Below are 18,801 nucleotides of genomic sequence, written 5' to 3'. Positions count from 1 at the left end.
CCCCGGGCTCCTGTGTAGTTCCGGGGGCCTGTTTGCCGTTCCTGGGGCGGCCGGCCGTCGCCGAGCTGACGTCATCGGCGTGCGCTGCCACGTCTGCTCAGCTCCGCGGTAATGGAGGCTGAGGATGAGTGCTGACGGGGCTGGCCTCTGCTTGTAGCTTTGGCTCTGGCTCTGACTCTGGTACTGACTCAGGGTCTGGGTCTGGCAGCCCGAAGCCGGGACACCTTTTCTCGACTCTCCGGGAGGGGACAACCCACAGACAAGCAACTGGTTTGCAGCGCCTCAACGTGGGCAGGGAGTTCTGTTGCTTGGGGTCTAGCTGGAAAACCGCCGCCTCCTCCCAGGGATCCCGCCCCGCTGGCCTGGCCTCCTCCATGCGTGAGTATATCCGAGCTGCCGCGCTGTCCGATTGTCCCGGGCCTGCTTCGGCCCTCCAGGTTGCGCGGCGGGGACCGCTTTGTCGTCCCCTCATAGAGGCCAGTCTGTTGAAGTTTGTGTTCTCTCGCTGCCCACCTTCCACCACCCCATCCCCTCGCCTTCTTCTGTCCCAATTTTTTGCTCTACACTTTTCTTTTCCTTTGCTCGTCAATTGAGCAAGGACCAGCTGCCCTTACATCCAGTGGTTTGAATGCTTTGTCTCACTTGACGTTTGTTAGTCTGCAGCCGAGAGCTGTTAGGAATAGGGAACAGAATATCTGCTGTAACGTTTTGAAAACCAGGGTTTTTCCATGGTGTCATTCTTCAGTTTTTAAGTTGTATTGTTCAGGAAGCAGATTTCTTGGTATTCATATTGACAGAACCATAATTTTTCCATAGATTAATGAAGGCACAGTTTCTTTTTATTGAGGGTCTTTATGTATTACTTTTAATCCTGCAGTTTCAGTAATTTCTAAACGATTTTACATCAGTTTTTCTGGAGTGGTCATCCCCTTGATCTCTTTACAGTATTTTCACTCTAACATATGGAGATAGCACTTGAACAGGTTTACTTTTAAAGAGTTAAAGGACCTTCTGATGTACTTTAACCCATCTTTGTCAGTTCTGACAACTGCCTCTGTAGGACAAGGAGTGCTTTTTTGTGTGATGAGGAAACAGACTCAGAGGTTAAATGCCTCAGAGTCAGATAACAAATGATAGAGCTGATCTCAGAATCTAGATCCCCTGATAACAAAACCTAACATTTTGGACAGTGCTGATTCTCTTGTATTTCAAGGGGCTTACTGTCTGTATTGAAACTGTATATATTCAGTGTTTCTTGTAAACTGATGGTAAAATCTTTCATGTAGAAGAAGTCTACTGATGAAAGACACAAATGTGACTTCCCTAATGCTGAACAAAGCTTAGGACTTAGGCTTCTGACCCACTGTAGTCTTGAGTAGTCCTTTCATTAGAATGAAGTCAGCGATAGACATTGGGAGCATTCTTTTACAAGGTCTGCTTACTCAGTTTTTCTGGTTGTTTTGTTACATTGCTACTTTAAAGATAGCAAACTGATATTTAAATGTCTCTTTTTGTTCAGCGTTGAAACAGGCTGACAACCATTAACCTGGGTTGCAACTATAGGTGGCACTGGAAGCAGACTGGTTCCCGGACATGCCCGGTGGAAGGAGGGGCCCTAGTCGGCAGCAGCTAAGCCGTTCAGCTTTACCTTCTTTACAGACTTTGGTTGGAGGGGGCTGTGGCAATGGAACAGGCCTGAGGAACAGGTAAAGAAGAAATAAGACAATTTGTAATATTCTATGATTAGTAAGGCTGATACAGAAGTCATCATACTATTCAGATATTTGCTTATCAGGATTATTTTTTAACACTGAAGTAGAAACCCTGACCCTAAAAACTGGAAGCTGAGTATTTCAGAATACTTTGGAGGTAGAAAGTTGTGATGCCCACAAAATAAAAAAAGGCTGATTCATACTTACGGCCAATAATCCAAATTCTAGTTGTCACCTTTTATTTAGCTATTAAAAGAAGGTAGAAGTGAATTACAGTTCAAGATGAACGTGATGGTTTACTTTCTAGGGTTCTTTTTCAAGAAGGGCAAATTAAAGCTATTGGTTAACATGAGATTCTAAAATTGTCATATCCCATCAGGGGTCTTAAAAATTACTTTGTTCAAAAAGTTGAATAAACTTATCAGCTCTAGCCTAAACATTTTAAGATTTGTGTTATATTGCATGAGAATAAAGAATTTGATTTTCTTAATGGAAATTTATCTCTGTTCCTAATTTTCAAAAATTAGAATGAATTATTTTTTAAATTATCCTGAATAATTTATCAGGAGGTTTGATCATGTCGCAGTAGAAAGAGATGGTTTTTACTAGATTGTTTGGTCAAGATAATTTTTTTTTTTTCCTATTTCCTATCTGAATAGTGTTTTCTCTGGCCTGGATTCTAATGTTCACAGCTAGCAGTTGGTACTACTCTTGTCTTTTTAGGCTCTCCTGATGTTATTTGTTTACCTCTTTCTTTCTGACCTTCCACCCCAAGCTCTACTCAGTCTTCAGAGTCAGTTCTGATCTTGTCATTTCAGTGGGGCTCTCCCTGAAGTTCCAGTTTGAAGGGATTTTTCCAGTCTCTGATTCTCATTAATTTTCAATCCAAATTTTGTATCTACATATGTAGACAGAGTACTTGTAATTTATTCTAGAGTAATACTTTTACTCTCCTGTTCTTGTGGATTTCCTCATTTTAAAAATGATAATACTTTCTGTTTCATAAATACTTTCTGCTTGGAAATAAATGAAGTAGTAAATTGCAGTAACTTTTAAAAACTTTACTCTGAATTTTCCAAAATTTCTACAAATAACACATTTTTTAAATGAAGAAAAATTTAAAAATGAGGATATGTGAAAATGCTCTTAAGGAAAGGTGCTCTCAACATAGAGGTTGAGATGAAGCATGTTTCCTATTTGAAGTTCATGGCTTAATTTTACTAATATATACTGACTACTTATTTAGTGATTCAGTGCTTTCAAATTGCCATAGAAAATTATAGCTGTGCCTATCTTGGCTTTCAAGGTTTTTGTTATGATTGCCTTGATTCTCATTTAACATATATTTCTTTAGCAATTAATTGGAATGGTGGGGAGAAGGACTTATTTTTCAACAGATTAGAATAAAGTGAAAAATAACAATTGCTCAGGGTTTGAAGTCACTGAAACTGTTACTGAGGGATTATGTTGTGACATTTTTACCTAAAGGGGTTATTTTGGAAGAAGACAGTTCTGTGTTTCTTTTTCTTTTTTCCCCGTGATTTTATGTATTTATTATTTTTAATTGAAGGATAGTTGCTTTATAGAATTTTGTTGTTTTCTGCCAAATATCAACATAAATCAGCCATAGGTATACATGTGTCCCCTCTCTTTTGAACCTCTCTCCCACTCCCTCCCTGTCCCACCCCTCTAGGTTGATACAGAGCCCCTGTTTGAGTTCCCTGAGTCACAAAGCAAATTCCCATTGGCTATCTGTTTTACAGATGGTAATGTAAGTTTCCATGTTACTCTCCCGTACATCTTACCCTCTCCTTCCTCCCTCTTGCTCCCCATGTCCATAAGTCTGTTCTCTGTTTCTCATTGCTGCCCTGCAAATAAATTCATTGGTACTATCTTTCTAAATTCCATATAAATGCATTTATATATCATATTTATCTTTCTCTTTCTGATTTAGTGTGTTTGTTTCTCGATGCGAAAGCAGCAGCCTGGAATAGGTTGTTTTATAAGACATGGGGAAAGGGTATAAAAAGTGTGGCTAAAACCAGTGTTAAATTGCCTAGAATATAGTTTTAGGAGGTGTGTTTCTAAAGAAAAGCAATGTCCACATGTGGAGAACTCATTTCTGGAGTGTCTGTATTGAGGAGAGAAATAAGTAATTGCTTGAGTTTTGGATGATGTATGTGATTCTGCAAAACAGAGATCAGCTGAAAAGAAAACATTTGCCTCGGTTAGATGTTTGTGACTTGTTTGGTGAAATTAAACTTGAGAATGTCAAAGAGCTAGTATGGGGACACAATCAAAATTGGAATCCATCCTGTCCTGCTTTCCACCTGTGGGGAGCAGGAATTTGTTCTTGGGACTATGTGCTAGATGATTGCCTTCTAAAGAAGGAGAATATACTGTGAACGCGAGTTTTCTAGAGAGCTTTTAGTTGAGGGAGAGTCTTACTTGAGAAGGACTAAGAGTGGTTTTGTTTTGTTCTTGCATACTTAGTTAATATCACCTGAGCATGTTCAAATGGTCACTGCTTTCTCTGTCCCTTTTAGTTCTTTTTTATTCCTTTAAATTTTTCTTGACTTATCCATTTTCTTACCTAAAATCTGCTGCTTGCTAGCTCCATAAAGGCTAGTCTTAGGTCTGCTGTGTTAACTCTTTCCTGCGTACAAGGACAAAACAGAGTTCAGCATAATTCATATTATTTGCACAGACAGTTTAGGGACAGTAAGCCACTCTTATTATTTAGAGAAACTTTTGTGTCAGTGGAGGAAACTGTTTACCAGTCAAGTTCCCAGATGCCAGCCTCGTAGCCAGTCCTTTCTACAAATTGTTACGCTGAACATCTGCTTTCCTCTCGAGTCTGGAATTTTCATAGTGCTAGCTAAAGAGTGTTTATGAGGTGAGGCTGGCCTTTCAGTAAAAACGCTGCTTGCTTAGTAGTGAACCTCCCTGGTAGAGGGACTTTACACATGTTGTCATACTAGTTGCTAAACTAATTAAGGGCATTCTGTAGGACTCCATTGAGAAACCCTTGTAAGTTTGCACCTGGTTTCCTCAAGACTTTGCTTGTTACCTTTTCCATCTGCTGGTTTTGATTTGTATCCTTCTGCTGTTACAAATTGTAGCTGTGAACACAACTACATGCCCCTTCCTCTGAGTCCTCCTAGCAGATCATCAGCGTAGGCATGATTGTTGGGACTGCAGCCCTGTTTCAAAGAGAATATTCAGTGTTAGCATTGAGAAAATTTTTTTAAAGAGAATCTTTTCCAACCCTTGTATTATAGATGAAGAGAATGAGGCTTAGGGATGTCAAGTTATTGTCTCAAAAACCACAAATGGGGGACTTCCCTAGTGGTCCAGTGGTTAAAAATCTGCCTTCCAAAGCAGAGGACATGGGTTCGATCCCTGGTCAGGGAACTGAGATCCCATGTACCCCAGGGCAACTAAGCACGCACACTTCAACAAAGACCCAGCATAGCCAAAAACAAACAAACAAAAACAACAAAAAACCCACAACTGGTTAAGGGGAAATCTGGGACTGGAACTCTCCCACATTGTATCTCAAACCTTTGTGTCACTTTGCTTTTCTTGAATCTATTTTATATTCTTTCAGAGGAACAATGCTTTTAACTTTTCTTAAGTGATTTCTCTCTAAAGTTTCTCAAATTTTTCTGTAATTAATTTTCTGAGATGTATTAACTAAGTGTTTATTTTAGCTCTTTTTTGTTTGTTTTTGGTTTTAAAATGCTTTGATCATATATCCCCTCAAATTTTCAATGTATGAAAATACTTTCCTCTTTCCCTCTGATGTTCTGGATCACTTTATTTGATGTTTGTCTTTCTGTCTCTTGGCTTGAAGTATAATAGCCAAGGTTGTATAGGATATCACAAATACAGATCTTTAAGAAAAAGTTTTTTTAACTGACAAAGCAAAAGACTTTATTGGGAAGGGGCACCCAGGTGGAGAGCAGCAACGTAAGGAAAGCCTGGAGAACTGCTCTGCCACGTGGCTTGCAGTCTCAGGTGTTACGGGTAATAGGGTTAGCTTTCCAAGTTGTCTCCGGCCAGTCACCTTGCTTTGCCCATATTTGGTCTGACTCAGGGTACTTCCTGGTGGCACACTCCATCTTTCAGCCAAGATGGATTCTAGCATGAAGGTTTCTGGGAGGTTAGAGAACATATTATGGGCTGGCATCTCCTTCCTCCTTTCGGCCCTTCCCAAATTCTTCCAGTTGGTTTTCAGCAGCAGCATCATTTTCCTTATTGAGATTTCCTGTTATGAGACAACTCATGCAAGCAGTTATTATTATGCCAAGGTGGGTGGTTTTGGTCAATGGTTCCCTAACATCTTGATTTCTGATTACAAGTGGCTTACTGCCCAGCAGGGGAGAGAATATGTCAGTGTTAAATGATAAATGTGATAAGGGAACTGGGGACCAAATTTTAATGGGCATTCAGACGAGTGGCACTTCTCCAAATAGAGGGGAGAAGGATTGAGTGAATCCTTTTTTTAAAAAAATTCTATTGGAGAGTAGTTGATTTACAACGTTGTGTTAATTTCTGCTATACAGCAAAGTGAATCAGTTATATATACACATATATCCACTCCATAACCATATAGATCGTTATAGAGTATTGAGTAGAGTTTCCAATGGTGTACAGTTGGTCCTTATTAGTTATTTCTTTTATAAATAGTAGTGTGTATATGTCAATCCTAATTTCCCAGTTCATCCCTCCCCTCCACTTCCCCCTGATAACCATAAGTTTGTTTTCTACATCTGTGGTTTTATTTCTCTTTTGTAAATAAGTTCATTTATAGCTTTTTTAAGATTTCACATATAAGCTCTCTGTCATACAATACTTGTCTTTCTCTGTCTGACTTAATGACTATGATGATCTCTGGGTCTGTTCATGTTGTTGCAAATAGCATTATTTCATTTTCTGTTTTTGTGGCTGAGGAATATCCCATGGTATTTATGTACTACATCTTCTTTATCCATTCCTCTGTCGATGGGCATTTAATTGCTTCCATGTCTTGGCTGTTGTAAATGGTGCTGCACTGAACAGTGGGATGCTTGTGTCTTTTTGGATTATGGTTTTCTCTGGATGTATGTCCTGGAGTGGGATTGCTGGATCATATGGTAGTTTCACACATATAGATCTTTTGTGCTTTGTTTTGAATATTTTTCTTGAAGCCCAGAGTGTTAATAACTTTGTTAATGGCAGAAGCACATTAGTCTGCTTTATTTAGGAAAATTCTATGAAAACCATTTTAACTTTTAAATCATAACAAATAGTTTAGCATATACTTTTGACTGAAGAGGAATAGGAAATTTTATTTGTTCTAGAGAATATTTAGCTTGTTCTAGAGTAGAGACTCCTCAGAATTTTTTTCCCATATTTTGTGATTAAATGGAGTGAGGCAATAGAATGGTTGTTGGCATTATTTCTTTCCATTCAAGTCCACCAACTTGAACAACTCCAGAGAGAATCTTTCATGTCCTGTTCTTTATGTGTAACACTTCCTGGAGTTGCGTAGTGCTGTGGCCCAGCTCCCAGAACAGATCAGAGGGCACTGGTGTATTAATGATTAATTTATGATTGAGCAGATGAAGTTTTGAGACCTACTGGTAGATCACAACCCAGTCCTTGGTAAGCTTGCTCTATTGCAATGTACTCTGAGATTGAGGGGAAGAAACTTAAAAAATTTTTCCAACCCTCACCCATCCCTGTTCTTCCCTTCTAGATCACTTCCCTTCTAGTTTCTGCCATGGTATTCTTAACTATTCAGAATGGTTCAGAATGAGCAGAGTTTATATTCCCATGAGTCACTTTAAGTGCTGTCAGTGTCACATACTAATGCTAGAATTCTATATTTGGAAATTTTAGAGTAGAATGGTAACAATAATTATTCCCTCTTGAGAATCTTCTTTGGAAATAGCCAAATGAAGCCTCTTTTCCTTGTTCTATTAACATCATAGAACCTTAGATCTCTTACTGTTCACAGGCATACAAATAATGGGAAATTTTATTCTTTAGCCTTATCTTATCATTTTAGATAGTCCAGCTAGTTGTGACCTATAAGAGAGCGTAAAAGAATAAGATAGGAATTAAAATTTCTACATTTTAATCTGTGTTTTGAGAGAGCTCCCTCTTTTTCATGACTGTATTGGTTTACTGTCTTCTCAACCTAAAGGTATATAATTACAGTGAACTAGGAGAAGTACTGTCTCTGTCCTTAAGATTATGATGATAGACAAAAAGATGTATACAAAAAGCTACACAACAGTATGAAAAAATTATGTAACAATTTTTGAAAATTGAACAATTGAAAAGTGCAATAAAGGCATTGTTTAGGTGTAATAGTGGCATGGAGGAGAGATGAATTGATTTTGATAGAGTCAGAGTAATCTTTTAGAGGTTTTGTTTGATTATTTAAAAAGTCTCCAATTTTCTCTAAAAATGTATATGTGAAGGGTTAAGGAAGGTGGTTTTAGAGGACATTGCTGGTAAAAGGAATATTGTGTACAAAGCATACATATATATATATATATTCACAGATAGCAAATAGCATGGGTAGTGTTTAGGGTGCATGTGGAGGAGTGATAAGAGATGAAACTAGTTTGTTAAGCAGAGAGCCTTATAGGAATAAACATTTTTGGGTGTTATGCTACCAGCAGTAGAGAGCATTGAAGAGTTTTAGGCAAGAGAGTATACTATCAGAATTTCACTTTAGAAAGATGTTTAAAGGCAGGTTGGAGGATTTGGTGAAAATAGACTTGAATTTAGAGGGATTACGACAGTTCAGTTCAGTTCAGTCCAGTCGTGTCCGACTCTTTGCGACCCCATGAATCACAGCACGCCAGGCCTCCCTGTCCATCACCAGCTCCCGGAGTTCACTCAGACTCAGCGTCCATCGAGTCAGTGATGCCATCCAGCCATCTCATCCTCTGTCGTCCCCTTCTCCTCCTGCCCCCAATCCCTCCCAGCATCCGAGTCTTTTCCAATGAGTCAACTCTTCACATGAGGTGGCCAGAGTACCGGAGTTTCAGCTTTAGCATCATTCCTTCCAAAGAAATCCCAGGGCTGATCTCCTTCAGAATGGACTGGTTGGATCTCCTTGCAGTCCAAGGGACTGTCAAGAGTCTTCTCCAACACCACAGTTCAAAAGCATCAATTCTTCGGCGCTCAGCTTTCTTCACAGTCCAACTCTCACATCCATACATGACCACTGGAAAAACCATAGCCTTGACTAGACGGACCTTTGTTGGCAAAATAATGTCTCTGCTTTTGAATATGCTATCTAGGTTGGTCATAACTTTCCTCCCAAGGAGTAAGCGTCTTTTAATTTCATGGCTGCAGTCACCATCTCCAGTGATTTTGGAACCCCCCCCCCCAAAAAAAAATAAATAAAGTCTGACACTCTTTCCACTGTTTCCCCATCCATTTCCTTTGAAGTGATGGGACCAGATGCCGTTACTACAGTAGTTCAGGTGAAAAATGGCAACTCCTTGAACTAAGGCTATGGGTTTAGAGAGGAGAGTGCAATTTGGAAAAAGATTTATGAAGTGGAGTATATATGATTTAGAGAGTGATTTAGAGAAGAAGATTCCTAATATGACTCCCAGGTTTCTGGTTTGGGCAGCTAACTGCGTGGGCCATAGACTATGATCAGGACTTTAGGAAGAGAAACACAGAGATGTCCAGTAGACAGCTTGATGATGTGGATCTAAAATGCAGCAGTGAGCTTTATGGAGAGAAATTTTCGTTTTCAGCATGTAGGAGATAGTGGAAGCCATGACCACGTATTACATGACTGAGAGAGTGTTGTAGAGGGAAAAGAGAAGAGCGAAAGGTCCCAGAGTAGAGTCTTGAGGAAGACCAACAGTTAAAAGTACAGGTGACTAAGGAAGCAGGACTCCTTTGTGCTCTTTGACACTGAAAGGTATCACCATTTGATTTAACTATAGTTTTCTCTTCTCAGGAATGGTAGTGCTATTGGCCTTCCGGTCCCACCTATCACAGCCTTAATCACCCCAGGTCCTGTTCGTCATTGCCAAATTCCTGATTTGCCTGTGGATGGAAGCCTGCTCTTTGAATTTCTCTTTTTCATCTACTTGCTGGTTGCTCTGTTCATTCAGTACATCAACATCTATAAAACAGTGTGGTGGTATCCATATAATCATCCTGCCTCTTGTACTTCATTGGTAAGTCTTAGTAGGCCTCTAAGTTCTTCATGTTACTTAGCCAAGAAACTAGTTGGAAAACTTTCATGTAGAAATTATTTTTCTTGGAATAAAATGTTTTTATATTAAAATGCAGATTACTTTCAGAACGTAATATCATAAAATTGTTAAATATCTGGCTTTGGTCCATAACCAGAGATAGGAAAAAAATATAAAGAAAATGTGGAAAACATTTAAGTAATTTATTATAACAGTATCACAGAAAGGTTTTGATGTTTAGCTTTCTCTACATCTAAAGTGGATGTGATCTGTCCCTGATTAGCAGAAAGAGAAAAGAACATGGGGAAACATAAAGGAGAGTGTTTTCATTTAGACCAGGTTCATATCATTTTGACATGTATCTGCTCCTAACTGTAAGAGAAGCTGTACAATATAGCCCCTTAGCTGAGTTCATCATTAACCATGGATGAAATTGGGTTCCGTTATAAAAGTAAACTAGAGGCAAGAACTAGCTATCTCTGCTGAAGTACATCAAAATATATTGTAGGTTTCTACTGCTCTCTTTCCAGTTTTTAGGAACACTGTGGTAATATTCCAGTTCAGGGTAGTCAGGTGACCTGGTAAGTAAGTGGTTGGCAATGGAAGATTTGGATGGATTATAGAGATGTGCTCTAGGAGAAAGACTATTGTCCTGGTAGCTTATATTGTCTGAGACTTCTAAATGATTAGAAAATCTCCCTGGTCTGGTGAACATAGGAAATGTGGACCAAAATATTCAAGACTATATGAGAAGGGAATAAACAATTTTATTTTAAATATTTGTATCACTTGGTTGCTCCTAAAATTAACCGTTAAGAATTTTCTTTCCATATTGATCATCTCTCGGCTTAATACCAGGTGAAGAAAAGTTTAGTTTCTTTATTTTAAGAATTATAATGATTTAGTGTCAAATAATTGCTTTTTTAAAAATAGGGTTTTGTTTTCTACCTGGATTATGAGTTTATTGAGTATAGGAACCCTACTTCATTCATCCTTCTTTGGCCATGGTGTTACAGAATGAGAAGGTTGGATTAGATGATCTTAAGGCTTCTTCCACTATGTAGTTCTATAATCTAAATACCTGTATTGTAACAGTGACATTGGCAGATACTTATTAATATATTTACTATGCTATTTTCATAGTTTATTATTATTATTATATAGTGTATTATTATCTCATTTATTCCTTCTAAAAACAAGTAGGTATTATTCTATGATTCCCATTTTATAAGTGAGAAATATGAGACCTAGAGATTATGAAACTGGCTTAAAATCACATGTGATCAAGTGAATACTCAAATCCAGACCTATCTGCTATGCTCTACTCCCTGTATTTATTCTTAATTTACTCCATGAGTACCGTTGGTTAGTTCATTATACTGTTTCCACTTTGACATCCTATGGAAACTTGTCGCTTACTGAATTTTCAGGTTAATCACAGAACTCTTCCCCGTCAACTTCTGACAACTTCCCAGTCAATTTCTGACAAGAGTTCTTGTAAAAGTCCGTTACAAATGTTGCCTTGAAATGAAGGGAGCCAGTGCTCCTGTTATAATTGGGAAGCTGCTGACTCTAGAATTATGCTTACTTTGCTGTGACTCATACCACCAAAAGTGGGTGCCTTTTACCCTGCCCCTCTCCCCACTTCACTCAGTTTATGTGGTGCCTTGTGGCTGGCAGATATTAAATCTAGTAAGTTCAGTTACAAGAAAGTTTGGGCATGTAGTTTTTAGCTTTCCAGTCTCTACAGTAGAGGAAGGGACACTTAAAGGAGAGTGTCATGTGAGCTGGCTAACTTATCTGTCACATATGATCCTTGATCACACAAAGCTTAAAATTTAACTGTGGAACTATAAGTAGCATATGTAGAATAGCAAATAAGAGTTAGCTCATGAATCTGGGGCCTGCATCAGTGAACTGTTAAAGATGAATGGGCTGCCAGAGATCTGATTCCTTGACTGGGACGCTCACCATGGGATTTACATTTCAGCTAGTGATTTGTCTCTTTTAAGCTTTCTTCCATTAGGCATGCCTGACTCAGACGCTTGTCAGATTTACATGTTAGGTTTTCCTTTTTCCTTTTCAAGATCTTAGTAATTATCAGAAAGAAAATGTGGGCACCTGAATATGTAAAATATCATTCTAACTATCAAACAATTATATGAGTTAGTCTTAACCCTAAGAAAAATACAAGCTAGTAGTAATATAGGAAATTATTCAGAATATTCAGGAATGGAGTGCTCTGATTAATCAAATATTCTGGTTTATAAAGGTTAACCAAACGTAAATTACTATTTTTCAATGATTTAGAATATAAATGTGTTTAACAATGAAATACCTTAGGCACTTAAATTTTTTTTATATAAAAAATGTCTTAGATGGACTGGTGATACATATAAATAAGACCCCCAGACATTAGCTAGGGGATGTAGTGAATTTTCTTGCATTATTTTAAAGAAATAGGGTAAGCATGGAGGAGTCTCAAGGGGGAATAAATAATTGTTAGGATGTAAACACTTTCCTGGTGACTCAGACAGTAAAGCGTCTGCCTACAATGCGGGAGACCTGGGTTCTATCCCTGGGTCGGGAAGATCTTCTGGAAAAGGAAATGGCAATCCACTCCAGTACTCTTGCCTGGAAAATCCCATGGATGGAGAAGCCTGGTAGGCTACAGTCCATGGGGTCGCAAAGAATTAGACACGACTGAGCGACTTCACTTTTTTTCTTTCTAAACGCTTAGAGAAAAGGAAATAGTCTGAGAAGCAGTAAGCCATTCATTCTCTTGGTATTCTGACTGCTTTACCTTTAAAATGTATCCCAGATCTGGCAACTCCCAATTGCTGCTGACCCTGTTTGAGTGATCATGTTTTCTCACCTGAATTTAAAGCAATAGCTTCTTTACTGATCTTTCCCCAATACAATATATTTTCCACACAGCAATCAGCATGAGAATGTAAAAATACAAATAGAATCATGGCACCTTTTGCCTAAAACACTCCTATAACTACCCCTTAGGGGAAAAAAAGTAAACTCAGTCTTTATTGCTCATTACCTCATTTGAGCCTTCTTGCTGATTTTGAGACATACCAGGCATATATTTTCCTGCCTTAGAGCTATGTGATTACTTTTTCTTGGCTGGAGTGCTCAGCACCTGATCTTCTCTTGGCTGGTGCGTTTTTGTCATTCAGCTGTCAGCCTAAATGCCGCCTTCAGCCAAATGCTGCCTTCTTAGAGATAACCTTCCTAATCACCAGTTTAAATTGGTTCTACACTTCCCTTCCTAGTCATTACTGTTTTTTTTCTTACCAGCAGCATAATTGTTTGAAATGCTTTTGCTTGTTAGCTTGTTTATTGTTATTGCCTTTCCCTCTTAAGCAAACTGGGTGCCCAGCTCATATTTATTGAATGAGTTGAGAAATTCTGGAAGGAGAACTGTAGAAACTTAGAGACCTTTTGATCATCAAAATTAAAATATATCCTATTTTTTTTTGCCACTAATGACTTTTTATTTTATTATTACAGTTAAATATACAGACTTAGAACTAGAAGGAGCCATACATAGCATCTAGGTAATGCTGTCATTTTACAGGAAGAAGAGATCAACATAAGACATGTTTCAGAATCAAGTTAAGGGAAAAGACTGAATGTGTTGATGTATCAGTGAGTTAGGGAGTTTAGGTTAATAGATGCCCAGTTAGATTAATTTAAGTTTTCTTAAAGAGAGACCAACCACAGTAGCTCTTAGAGACTGGAAATTTAAATTTGACACTCATTATAAGTATGGCATTTTAGATAAATTATTCTTGTCATAATTCTGCAGGTTGGTACTTATTAACCCAAAACTGCAGTCTTTTCCTTTTAATACAGTAAACTTTCAAGAACAGAGAAGATTACATTCCAGATAGTTTAAAATAGTGTTTTAAAAATTAAAGCAACTTGTCATGAAAGAAGGAGAAGGTAGGTAGTCTCTTTAAAGTCTCCCCAATTCCTGTGGTCTGTAAATGTCAGGTGACATAAGAAGACCTTTCGAGGGGCGAGCTTCTTCATGTGGTAGTTACAACTGGATATCCATATTTCTTTCTGATGTAGTTATTTGTTTCTCTTACAGAATTTTCATCTCATTGATTACCACCTGGCAGCATTCATCACAGTGATGCTTGCAAGGAGGCTTGTATGGGCTCTCATCTCAGAGGTAACAGCTCATTCATTGTATTCTATCACTTGTAGCTAGAGCTAGTCACTAGGATGTGTTCAGGTTGAAAATGTGAAGTGTCAAAGTATAATTTAAATGCTGTTATAAATAATTTCTTTACTCTCACATGAACTGTGCCAGTTTTTTTAAAAAGGTTTTCTCATAATATATTCAAAGTTCAAGTGTGATATACTAATTCAGCTGTTAGAAATTCTATTTGTCCAGTAGGAGCTTAATTCTAGCTTCTGAGTCCTTCAGTATAATCTTTCTAATTTTGATAGTTATGGTAAAAATAGGATGGATTTTAGGTAACTGTTACTAGGGAAAGCTGCATCTAAAACAGTGATTCAAGTAACATTCACTTGGAATTATTTATATACTATTTGTGGAGTTGCTAGCAAGAGACATTTGAGTTTATTAAAACTTAGAATTTTTAAAAGACAGCATCCACATTTGCATAGGACTAATCCTGAAGATTAGAACCTAATTAATTAAAAAGACCATGTTAACATTAATATGATCTTTTTATGAAATGGCCATTGTTAAAATAATTTTTTTATACTTGTAAACCCCAGTGAAGAAGATAAATGTGTATTTTAAAATTTATCTTGTGCCCTGTGCTGCTGCTGCTAAGTCACTTCAGTCGTGTCCGACTCTGTGCAGCCCACCAGGCTCCCCTGTCCCTGGGATTCTCCAGGCAAGAACACTGGAGTGGGTTGCCATTTTGTGCCCTATAAATGAATACAAAAACAAAAAATGTTAACTTAGCTAAAATGGCTAATAATTTGTTTTTAGCTGTGAAATTTTGAATAAATCATTGCTATAATCACAGCTAACTTAGGGTCAACTCTTTTCTTCTAAAACATACATGGGAAGTCTGTGTCTGCAGGCTCTGATTTTCAGGACCTTTATTTCTGTGAGCACAGAATAATTGCAGATAATTAAGTCATAATCTGAAAGCTATTTGAAGTTAACTTTAAAATATTGATAGTAAGAGTGCAGGTTTTTCATGGTGGGAAAGGCTATCTATGATTTTTTAATCCCAAGGTCTTTATTTAGGTCATGAAATTAGGTTTTTGCTTTTGGATATTTGAGAAAGTCTCTTCTTTCTTTAGAGAAACTCAGTGGGATTTTATGTTTACATCTGTTAAAAGAGGCAAGGATTGATTTTGTTTCATCTTTTTTGGTTACTTAGAAATGGTGCTTGTGTATGTCAGATTAGTATGTAAACCCTTCTAGTTAGTGTGTAAGCCCTTCATAAATAGAGATTTCTTCTTTGGAGCTACAAGGGCTATACCTTGAAAAACTCTATTGTTTCTTTTACTTAAGAATAGTTTTAACAGCTTTTGCACAACTTCAGAGAGTTTACTGTTGTTTAGTCACTAAGTAGTGTCCAGCTGTTTGTGACCTCATGGATTGCAGCACTCCAGGCTTCCCTGCCCTTCACTATCCCCTGGAGCTTGCTCAAACATGTATCCATTGTGTCGGTCATGCCACCCAACCGTCTCGTCCTCCGTTGCCCCGTCTCCTCTTGCCCTCAGTCTTTCCTGGCATCAGAGTCTTTTTCATTGAGGAGGCTCTTTGCATAAGTTGGCCATAGTATTGGAGGTTTACTTTCTGCATCAGTCCTTCCAATGAATATTTAGGGTTGATTTCCTTTAGGATTGACTGGTTTGTTCTCCTTCCAGTCCATGGGACTCTCAAGAGTCTTCTCCAGGAGCACAGTTCGAAAGCATCAATTCTTTGGCGCTCAGCCTTTTTTATGGTCCAGCTCTCACATCCATGCATTGACCACTGGAAAAACCATAGCTTTGACTATGTGGACCTTTATTAGCAAAGTGATATCTCTGCTTTTTAATACACTATCTAGATTGGTCATAGCTTTCCTTCCAAGGAAAAAAAATTTCATGGGTGAAGTCACCTTCTGCAGTGATTTTGGAGCCCCCCAAAATTAAATCTGTCAGTGCTTCCTCTTTTTCCCCATCTATTTGCCCTGAAGTAATGGGACCAGATGCCAAGATCTTGGTTTTTTGAATGTTGAGTTTTAAGCCAGCCTCTTCACTCTCCTCTTTCACCCTCATCAGGAGGTTCTTTAGTTCCTCTTCACTTTCCGCCATTAGAGTGGTATTATTTGCATATCTGAGGTTGTTGGTCTTCCTCCCGTCAATCTTGATTCCAGCTTGTGCTTCATCTAGCCCAGAATTTTGTATGATGTACTCTGCATAGAAGTTAAATAAGCAAGGTGGCAATATACAGCCTTGACAAGCTCCTTTCTCAGTTTTGAACCAGTCTGTTGTTCCATGTCTGGTTCTAATTGTTGCTTCTTGACCTGCATGCAGGTTTCTCAGGAGACAGGTAAGATGGTCTGGTATTTCCACCTCTAAAGAATTTTCCACAGTTTGTTATGATCCACACGGTTAAAGTCTTCAGAGTAATTGATGAAGCACAAGTAGATGTTTTTCTGGAATTCACTTGCTTTTTCTATGATCCAGTGGATGTTGGCAATTTGATCTCTGGTTCCTCTGCCTTTTCTAAAACCAGCTTGTATATCTGGAAGTTCTCAGTTCATGTACTGTTGAAGCCTAGCTTGAAGGATTTTGAGCATTACCTTGCTAGCATGTGAAACTAACACAATTGTACAGTACTTTGAACATTCTTTGGCATTGCACTTCTTTGAGATTGGAATAAAAACTGACCTTTTCTATTCCTGTGGCCACTGCTAAGTTTTCCAAATATGTTGACATATTGAGTGCAGCACTTTATCAGCATAATCTTTTAGGATTTGAAATCACTCCACTGGAATTCCATCACCTCCACTAGCTTTGTGGTTAAGAGCTTGGACTCTGGAATATGGCAGAAATTATAAATACATTCAGGTTCTGCTGCTGTGGTGACACTAGGCAGAAACAGCCTTTTTGTTGTTGTTAACTAACCCTAAACATTCAAGAGTGGAGGCACTGAAGTAATTCCAGTTGCTTAAATGCCTTCTCTTATCTTTGACACATGAGGTACACTGGCATGAAGTATGTATCGGGAATAATATGCAACTATTTGCCATGCTATTACTGAGAACACGTTGAGCCTACTTCACAGTTTTGAGGCTCAGGCAGTAGTATTAATTAACTGCTTTTATGCTTTTATAAGTAACTACACAAACAGCATATATTGTGTGTATATTATTTATGCTGTGTATTGATAGCATGTTGGGTGAACTAAGAAATGCATACATAGGAGGTACCTGGAAAACTCCTCCTTTTCCATGTGCTATTGACTCCAGACAATTGTTTTTCTGAGTTCTGACATTGCTGTTCCAGAGCTTATAAGAATCTGTCATTTTCCCCTGCATTTCACTCATTCCCTCCTTCCTGGTTTAGTTTGTAAGAAAATGACATTGCAGAGCCTCATGTTTAGACAACTATGGTTTCTTACTATATTTAATCAGTTTTAAAGATTCAAGATTAAAGAAGAGTATTTGAACAGCTGTGATGTGAAGATCTAGAAGTAAGGACCATGCGTTATTTTCATGTTTGCTAAAGTAAAAAAAAAACCATCAAACCTTCTATTTATATAGGGATTTGTCAAAGAAGATCTCATTACTTTTTGAAGTTTCCATAATTTACTAAACATAAATTCAGCAAGCATATTGGGGGGAAGATTCAAAGAAAAATAGAAACACTGTTGCTGCTGTTGAGGCTATCGTCTAGTCTGGAGTCAAACTAGTGGCTCACTATTTTTATGTATATAAAAATCACTTGGTGGGTTGTTAAAATACAGGTTCCTTAACTTGTGAGTTTGTTCCCTATACCTGATGATGAAAGCAAGTAGGAATTTGCATGTACAGTGAGCAGCCCCAGTGATTCTGATGAGTGTGGTTAATGGAACATACTTTGAGAAGCCCCAATGTAAATAAATTAGACAATTTCATAAGAAATTGTGTGGAGGTCTGTGTGAGGCACCATGGGAATGTAAGGAGGAAACAGCTAACTGCCTGGAGTGATCTGAACCTTCAAGAAAGAGGAAAATAAAGCGAGATGGGCAGTTTTTCTCCTTTCCTTCCTTCACCGCCCCCCCCCCCCAAGTTTATCTTCCTCTAAATTTACTAAGTCCTTACTGGAGTCACATTGCTTTTGAGTAAGGTCATTTATAAACTTTTATTTTTGGCGCTTCCAAACTTACAGGCCACTAAGGCGGGTGCATCATCAATGATTCACTACATGGTTCTGATATCAGCCCGCTTGGTGCTACTTACTTTGTGTGGATGGGTACTTTGTTGGACCCTCGTCAATCTCTTCCGAAGCCATTCAGTCCTCAATCTCCTTTTCCTTGGCTACCCGTGAGTACTCCAGTTTTACTATTTTATTAGTAAGTCTTAAGAAATTATTGGGTCATGCCAGATGATGGTATAAAAGGGAGGGAAATGAAATTCTTCAATGCAAATCTGAAGTTTAGGCAATTGGAAAAAAATCAGTGGGTAGGGTGACCGAATAATTTATTTTCTAAACTGGAATAGAGTTAGGGCAATGGATAAAAACTAAGGTTGTTCCTGAGCAGTACCAATGGAGAACATTTTCATTAGCTTTATTTGCCATATAAAATTCATATACAGTAAAATTCACAAATCTTGTGTACATTTGCTGAGTTTTGATAAATGCATATACATGTGTAAATCAAAACC

At 38.2% G+C, this 18,801-nt stretch overlaps 1 protein-coding gene across 1 annotated transcript in view; it reads left to right on the top strand.

The window, feature by feature from the left end:
- The first annotated feature begins 100 nt into the window (after positions 1-100).
- TMEM39A (transmembrane protein 39A) overlaps positions 101-18,801 on the top strand; it is a 29,033-nt gene continuing 10,332 nt past the window's right edge. The window contains 5 exon segments of the mRNA NM_001076360.2: positions 101-378; positions 1,520-1,706; positions 9,694-9,916; positions 14,043-14,126; positions 18,305-18,459. Coding sequence (NP_001069828.1) covers positions 1,594-1,706; positions 9,694-9,916; positions 14,043-14,126; positions 18,305-18,459 — 575 coding nt within the window. The 5' untranslated portion in view covers positions 101-378; positions 1,520-1,593.

The sequence above is a fragment of the Bos taurus genome, chromosome 1, assembly GCF_002263795.3.
Source record: "Bos taurus isolate L1 Dominette 01449 registration number 42190680 breed Hereford chromosome 1, ARS-UCD2.0, whole genome shotgun sequence".
NCBI lineage: Eukaryota > Metazoa > Chordata > Mammalia > Artiodactyla > Bovidae > Bos > Bos taurus.
The sequence above is the reverse complement of the archived record's forward strand: the minus strand, read 5'-3'. Positions and strand labels throughout refer to the sequence as shown.